This window comes from Culex quinquefasciatus, chromosome 2 (genome assembly GCF_015732765.1).
Source record: "Culex quinquefasciatus strain JHB chromosome 2, VPISU_Cqui_1.0_pri_paternal, whole genome shotgun sequence".
Lineage (NCBI taxonomy): Eukaryota > Metazoa > Arthropoda > Insecta > Diptera > Culicidae > Culex > Culex quinquefasciatus.
Window position 1 is genome coordinate 138,778,671 of NC_051862.1, and position 8,918 is coordinate 138,787,588.

Consider the following 8,918-nt stretch of genomic DNA (forward strand, 5'->3'; position numbering starts at 1 on the left):
GAACACGTTGCGTAAACTGCTATTTTGGAACTTCGAATAATGTTTTTTCTACTAGGACAAAATGAGGTCCCAAATTTGTGAACAAGTTCATGAAATTGAAAGCCAGGAGCAATGTGTTCAAATTTCATGGTTCGTTTAAAAAAGATCCATGATTTTTTTCAAATGCTTGGAATCCAACAAATCTCACGGTTCAGTGATATGTACCCTGTTCGATACAATTGTTAGTAACAAAGGCCTTTCCTATTTTTGCTGCAAAGATGGCACTCAAGGCTTCAGCTACCTCTGGACTGTTATTCCAGTGTGTGGTCAAATTATTCTGTTGGAAGTTTAAGCCACCAAAGTGATGTTCTCAGAAACTTCGATGGAAATTATGTAAAGATTCACCATTATCCCCATGATTGCAGGTTTTAAAAAAAACCATCCCAATGTGTCAAACGTATTGCATTGATTCTAATGATACGAGGTAAATTTTTCAATATCTTGTGACAGAGGTGTGGAACGACACCTTTCATTTTTGAAAATTTTGAAAAATACCTGTATTCAATCTATTTGCATCATGAAATGGTGATGATTTGGAAAATTAAAGTCAAGGGTTATGTAAAATTGGATGTCAAATTTGAAGGCGTATTAAAACATCCGAAAAAAACGTATTTTTCATCAAAAAATTATTTATAAAGGTATAAAACCTCTGCCATTTTTCGTAACTCAACATAAAAAAATTGTCTGTTATTGCATGTCAAAATGGGAACTTAAACCTTTGGGAAGTCGCGTGTTTTGGCGTTTCATACAAGTGCCGTTACAAAGTGTGCACAAAGTCGAAGTCTTCAAGATGACGAGACACAACAAGGACATCAAGTTTCGTGATCAACTGTACCTGGTTCATCTCGAGAAAGGATCGACAACGCCGTTTGAGCTGAAGGCAGTTCGGGCAATTTTCAACATCATCGTGACTTGGGAACGTTATCGTCCAGTGCACCGTGACGTGACGCAATGTTCGAACTGCTTGCAGTTTGGGCATGGCGGAAGGAACTGTTTCATCAAGAGTCGTTGTGCAACCTGCGGAGGTGAGCACAAAACTCAAGCTTGCGAAACAATCAACGAGAACATCGAAGCGAAATGCTTCAATTGCGGCGGCGACCATTCGACCAAGAATCGGAGCTGCCCAAAACGAGTTGAGTTTGTGAAAATTCGGCAGCAAGCGACGACGAGGCACCAACCAAATCATCGCAAAACACCACCAACTTTCACGGACGTGGATTTTCCTGCTTTGGCGTCACCTGGAGCGGGATCTGTTCGAGTGGTTCCAAATCTGCAGTCATTGCCGTTGAATCAGCGGCAAAAAGTTGCAGAGAATACAACACCTCCTGGCTTCAGTCAGCAACCGAGGGGAAACCAACCAGCATCAACGGATGAAGGCAGCAGTGACCTGTTTTCACCACAAGAACTTCTGAACATTTTCATCGAGATGACAACAACACTGCGTGGGTGTAAAACTCGTGCAGAACAAGTAAGAACGCTTGGAGGTTTTATCTTGAAATACAGTTCGTAGTTTACTCGTTCTAATGATTTTGAATATTTCAATGAATTTACTTTTTTTTAGTTTTAAGTTAGGATTAGTTGTTAAAGATATATTTTTTTCTTTTTTACCCAAATGTATTCGATTCAATGCAAAAATGTAAAACAATTTGAAGTAAATAAATGAATGTGAACAGTTAATAATAAAACGAAAAATACAACAAAGATGAAGAGCATTTAGCCATACCACTTAGAATGTAAATGAAATGTAATTATTATAAGAAAATTCAATAAAGCCATATTAAAAAAAAAAAAAAAAGTGTGCACAAAGTACACGTATGCAACTATATACACGTATGGTTTATATACTTTCTGAATCTGCAATAACCCATAAGGTTCTTTGAGTTATCGCGATTTAACGATTTTTTTGGAAGAGTAGTTCGTTGTTGATTGGGGCCGTTCAGTGTCGCCCGCGACAGAGAATGACCCATTTTTATTATTTGATTCACGATAGACTGCCCACCATTGAAAAAACGGCAAATATCCACTTTTGGCAAAAACGAGTTATTAGCACCTGGTGGTAGAGGATGTTCCAACGCTTCTTCTGAAACTTGAATTTCACTGTAATAGTGTTTAGACTTGGCTGCCGATGCGAAAAACCAAACGGCTAATATGCCACTCTTATGGGAAATTGCCTTGACGGAGATTTTGTGACAAACACTCAAACGCGTTTTTCTCGGAATACTTGATTTGGCATAATAGCCGAATTTTCAATTATGGGCAGTAGACCACTCTTAAATCTTTTTATTAAACTTTTCAAATGATTGCGTATCTTTTCTGGTACTTATTTGAATAAATCTAGAGTACTTTTCAAAAGATCATATACGTGATGGTTTTCCTAAACATAAAAAACAAATTCTACCTTCAACTGGGGCAAATTGGGACAGCAGTTTTAACCATGTTAGAGCATAATATTTTGATTTTTCTGGTTTCTTTCGGATAGAACATACTCAGACCAACAAAATGTGTACATCCATTTCCAAATTTTAAACCTTTAAGTGCTCCAAGCACTTGCTGTCCCTATTCATACTATAGTCCCGATTCACCCCAGATGACGGTACTAATTTTATCCCAAAGCGAACATTTTTATTTTTTCATCCATTATTATAATACAAAATACTATGTATTTGGAAATATTTGTTTAGCGAAACAAAATATTAAAATAATGTATAGAGGGATACAGAGCTCAATCACCTTTTAACATCATTTTGGTGACTTGATATTTTATTTCATGCAAATGTTGTATTAGTTGCAATCAAATGATTTTTTTTTGTTGGACTAAACTAAAAACATAATGTCGTAAAAATTGGATTGAGAACAACGAGTAAACATAATTCAAAAATAGTAACAACACAGCAAATCTCCATAGAAAAAGCATTTCAAAACATGTATATTTTAAGTTTGTTTCTATTTTCTTTAACTTTGTGGGTGCACTTTGTAATGAAATTAATCTTAATGCATTGACGATGTGTTGACCAATGACCTGTACAACACTTTTATCAACATTACTGAGATAGACCCAGCTGAAAAAAAACTATTTGAATACCACTTCAGAGGTCATATCTTTAAATGGTTAATTTAAAATCAGTATAAAAAGAACCGTGGGTGAGATTATTATTTTTTTTTCATTTAATGTTTTGTTACTGAGTTTACTCTCAATTTTGGATATATTTATAAAAAAAATTGTGTGTCTTTGGAAAATGTCGAAAACCTGCACAAAAAAAAAAAATACTGCAAATCATTGCTACTATTAGGTTTACATTTTCTGTTTCTTTTCGTTTTTTTGCATTTTAAAATACTTATTTTACTTTATTGTTGAAAGGCTGTTTTTTATAATTTTACAAAAAACACGATTATTTCAATAAATTATAATTCTTAAACCAGATTTTTCACCATCACGTACTATGGCTCAGAAGATGTTTTTTAGTTCCCTTAAGGCCGTTGCAAATATTTTTAGAAGTTTATGTCCCTCGACTCTGGTCGCAAAAAATATTAAAATTGAAATAACAAGCCATGGTCTCAACATTGGAATTAAAAAAGTGTTTAAAAATGCTTTTTACACCTGCCCAGTCGCTTTGCAATTATTAGTTTTCAAAACATCCAAACATCCGAAAAAAAAAACTTTTTGGTCGATCCCAGACATTCTAAATATGATTTTAAACGCAGAAAAGTGCATTTCTAATTGTTTTCAGTTGATTAGACTTCTATTTCCTTTAAACCCCCTGATTTTTCGGATCAATTTTGAAGGGGGGGTGGGGCGAGGCGACATAAAATTTGAAAAATATTTGCAACGGCCTAATTATATTTCAAAAATCTAAAATAAAAGAAAAATAATGGAAACATCTATTTTTTTCCGTGTACCTTTTTTTCGAAAAGTATTAATTATCATATGTTGTGAACTTTGCCGAAGACACCAAATCGATCAGAAAATGCCTTCATACTTTTACGTACCCATTTTATTTGATCAGCCCCCAAAATTGTATGGAGACATGTATGGAAAACGAATGATGAAGAATTGCTTCTTTTGGCATAGGGAATGTTTCATCAAAAAAAAAAAAAATAAAAAAAAGTCGATTTGCGACCTCAGGATGGAAAAACACATTGTTGCATGTTTGGAATAATCAGAAGCTATTCTTTTTTTGATAAAGAATGGAATGTTTCTTCGATATGCCTAAATAATTAAAAAAAATATAATCAAGTAAATACAAAATCAAAGTCAAAGAAGGAGTTCAAGAAGGATTTTTTTTTGAAAAGTGATCAGATTTTTAAAACATTCTCTACACATCTCAAACTCTGTAATTTTACACAATACATTAAAAAAAAATCAACACAATTTCATGTACATACCACAGCTCCCGTAAGGTCCACCGACTGCAACACACTGAGCACTATCACTAGCAGGTAACTCATTGTGGATATCGAGGATTTCCGTTTATTCCGCGGAAATCGATTCCCCAGGCCCACCGACGTTGGGCCCGCGGGTTTCGGCATTTTCGAATTGTTCGATTCCAGAATGCTTTTGTGGCAATTGTGTTCACTAAAAATAATATTGAAAAAAATCCTCCGAAAAACTATTCACTCATTTCGAAACTGTACGCCACAAAGTGTCCCGTTTCTAGGATAGGACACCGAAGGCCGAAAGGAACACGAGAAATACGACGATGGGCACACGCGAGAGAGAGAAAAATCAGTCCGTTGGCAGCCGATGCACCATCGAATGTTCTGAACGTTCGAAGCAATACTAACTTCACTGGCCAAGATGTGAACCGATTTCCTCGCCCGCAGACGGGAATCGTCACGATCATCGTCGTCGTCAGCTACGGTTCGTGAACGGAAAGGAAAACCACGATCGGTGCTTTGACTAGGGGTGCTCTCGGGTTCTGTTGATTTTCAAATCAGTTCTCTTTGCTGGTAGTTCCTGTATTTTATTTGGGCGTAAGTGACAAAAATGTTTGTGTTTGTTCTTAATTTGTACAAAACCATGAAGAAAATAGCTTTTTTTTGGTAGTACAGAGGATGGACACAGATATCATTGTAGAATTAACCATTTCCCATAAAAGTCACTGTTTTACTTTAAAAAAAGTGACGAGAATTATGAAACTTATGAAAATTAACCCTTTTTTCTTGAAGAGATTTGAAGTTTCCTTAAACCGGGGTGTCATTGATACCCGGGGGACAATGACAGAAAAAAATACGGAATAAACATGAACGGAATGGTATGAAATGGGACTGAGCTTGGAAGAGAAGTGTTCAATGAACATAAGTTGTAGATAATTAGAAAACGGACTTTAAAGGGGATTCTTCGACAGTTTGCTTGCTATCATCCTTTTTCTCGTCTGCAACAAACAGAACACTTTTACGGTAGGGAAAGGTGGGGCAAGACGACCATATGGAACAATCGCTCGTACGGCCGTAATTTTTACAGTTTCGATTATTTTCAGTATGAGGAATTGTTGCTAGCAATGCAATTTGCTGATTCTACTGCCACATAAGTTTTTTTCAAAACCTTAGTTTTCTTATAATTTTTGGAAAGTACAAAATAAGCCTTAGGGTTCGTTTTAAGGCTCATTTTATCAAAATGCTATTTTTCCTAGGACCTGTCCCTACCAATGACTTGCACCTATTATAAAGTATGATTTAACTTTTGGTTATTTTTGTTGAGAGCTTTTAAAATATCTTGTTCAGGTGGGGCAAGTGTACCATATAGATTTTTAGTAAGAAAAAAATACGAATTGCTGTAACAACATATTTTATTGGAAAATAAATAAATAAAAGTACTTAAAAACTTATAAACAGTTGTTAAAAAAATTGTTCCCTCAAAATATAGTGAAACTATGAAAATTTACTATTTATGATCTAAGTAATTATTCTTTTCGTTTGAATATATAGTAAAAAAATAATTGTTTAATCTAAAAGTGAAAGAAAAGTTTCAAATACATTCTAATCTGATGCATCTAAATGATAACAGTTCAATTGTTAGCAAATTAACATGTTGTTTCATGCATTGTCCCTCTTGCGCAAACGGGTTGCTCGTCTTGCCCCACTAGTTGAGTAGAACGTATGGAAAATCAAAAATTTTAAAATCAATTTTTTAGCATAAAAAATCTGTTCTATCAAAGTCTTAGTCAAGACCTGGAAAAAGATGATTATAAAAAAAACCGACAGATTTTTTACGTTTTTAATGGGTTATAACGAGCATTTCCTTAGCTTGTTACACTTGCCCCACTTTCCATTACGCTATTTTCTTTAAAACTGCTTTTGAAAACTCGAGTCGTGGAATCAATCTGACGGATCTTCTCAAATCCCCTTAAGTAAATGTAAACATTGAGTGTATCCCGCTTACTATGATGGACAATGACATAAGGTATGAGAACATTGTGTGGCAAACTCCAGTATTTACATGTTTGAAAAATGTAAATCTTGAGTCCTACTGGTTAATTAATACATAATAAATAATTTTCGGGACTCGTGGAGAAGGGGTAAGCGTGGTTGCCTCTCATCTAGTCGTTGATGTCAGAAGAAAAGAAGTGAATTCAGAATGTCAGAAGTCAGAAGTAAATTGGTATGAGAATTATGAAATTCATTGAAAATACCGATTTTTTTTTTTATCAGAAGAAGGATCTCTATGCCACAACAATTAATAATTACGGGAATCTGTTCTGAAAACATAATCATAATAATTCCGTTTTCTTAAATTTAGAACAATAAAAAAACAAACTTTTTTCAAAGTTCAAAATAACGTTTCATTGATTTGAACAAACTTCTATTTATTACTGTTTATGTCACTTAAAATCGACTGGAAAAATTATAGACAGATTGCCAAAATTTGTAGGGAACTGTTTGCAGAAAAGTTCCCTAAAAAGTACCAGTGTTAGTTCAATATAAGCAGAGATATGCCCAATTTCTTGAAATACGACGTTCTCCAAAATTTCTGGGTTCCATTGCCTCTCACATGGTGAACACTGCCTACTCAGATAATTGTAATGAAGATTTTTTTTGAAACATTTAAATTTAACATGGAATTAAATCTATTTTTTTGGAAAAACTCACTCTAGAGGAAATCTACCCTTTCTAATCAAACACTTATCTTCGTCATATGAAGAGTTTGAAGCTCGATCAAAGGTCCAAAAATACTATTTAAAAATTGTAAATTTATAGAGCACTAGAGCTACCAAGGACGCAAGAGGTTTAAATATGAAACTACTAAACTACTTTTTTTGTTATGAAAATTATTTTAACCGAAGTCATTATTAGGCCGAATCATTGTATAGTCATTAAAAACTACATCGTATTACATAAAAGGTGCCCATAAAGTGCAAACATATTTATAATACTCGCTCCAAACATTTGAAAACTGTAAGTTGTGATTACATGAAAATGGTACTTTTAGTGAATAGCACATTTTTAAGGTAAATTCAATGCTTATCTATTTATTCATGAACTCAAACCAGTAAGATTTGCTCTGGATAAAATATTTGCTATGAATAACATATTTTCTATTTTTTTTTCAATGTGTTGCCATGAAAAACATATTTGCTGCAAGATTTTGTTTTTCTTTTTCATTTCAACTAAATTATCAATATTATTCTTTATCATATTCTCTCAAACTGGTCACAGAGACGTATTCAAAAGAAATTTTATCGTTTTGGAGCATGGATTCATTTTACTCACTTTCTAAACACTGTGATTAAAAAGATAATACCTAGCTTCTTCTTATAAATACAAAATACTAATCATTATTTTTTATTATTTTGAACGAATGGAAAGACAGCGTATATATTTAGGAAATTTATATATTTTCTTGAAATTGTACAGTTAAACCTCGCATAGTGCGCAGGCGTTACGCATTGTGTTTCGTCTATTTCTCAAACATGGCGTAATATTTTTACAATCTTTTTAAAGCAATTTGTTCGTCTTGATTCAATCTACAATTCGTCGGTTGTGTGCTATCTTGTGACAACGACCATTTAGTACTTTTCGAGAAAATCGATTTTTAAAGTTTGTTGGTAAATAATTTCAAAACTATGAATGGTAGAGCCAAACTTTTTGAAGCAATCGGTTCAGATACTTTCGCTTAACAAACGCTCCTAGTTTCAACTAATTTGGTTACACCAGTTAAAAGATACAGTAAATAATGTAAACAAAAATCTGAAAAGCACGTGTCACAAGTGTGTTTCGAAAGTAAAATTGTACTACGTGTCACAGAATTCCCATACAAACTTAAATAAGCATAAATCAATGGTTTAATCGACTTAATCAATATATTTTTATAAACAAAAGGTTGCATTGCCTTTAGAAAGTATGTGTGTACATAAATTTGTGAAAAACAAGAAAAAATTTCCACATTTTCCAACAACATGTATGACGTGTCACAAGTGTGCACAATCATTTTGATGATAAATTGGTCTATGTCACAAGTGTGTATTGCGATATCCGGGAAACGGAAGCGAGTTTCCAAAATCGGGTAAAAGCATCTTGTAGAATTTGTTAAGTATAGCAAAACGTCATCATTAACTCATTTTCGACCAAAATGGTCTATGTCACAAGATAGCACACAGCTGACGAGTTAGCTTCATAAAGATTGCAAAAATATTATGTCGTTTTAAAGTAATCGAAAAAATACAAAGCGTAACGCCTGCGCACTATGCGAGGTTTACCTGTATGTTTTTTTACAAGCAGCCAACGCATTAATCGAACCTAACACTTATTTTGACCATTATAGATGCTATTCTAAACAAATTTGTTGCAAAATATTAATCAAAACCAGGATCAGAACATTTTACTAAAATCCCGGGAATTTCCGGGATTTCCCAGAAGACTAGTTGAAAATTTCCCGTTTTCCG

At 33.8% G+C, this 8,918-nt stretch overlaps 1 protein-coding gene across 1 annotated transcript in view; it reads right to left on the reverse strand.

The window, feature by feature from the left end:
* Positions 1 to 4,485, reverse strand: part of LOC6036647 (collagen alpha-1(IV) chain) — a 65,271-nt gene extending 60,786 nt beyond the window's left edge. The window contains exon 1 of the mRNA XM_038250822.1: positions 4,423 to 4,485. Coding sequence (XP_038106750.1) covers positions 4,423 to 4,485 — 63 coding nt within the window. The remainder of the gene's footprint in view (positions 1 to 4,422) is intronic.
* Positions 4,486 to 8,918: the final 4,433 nt, after the last annotated feature.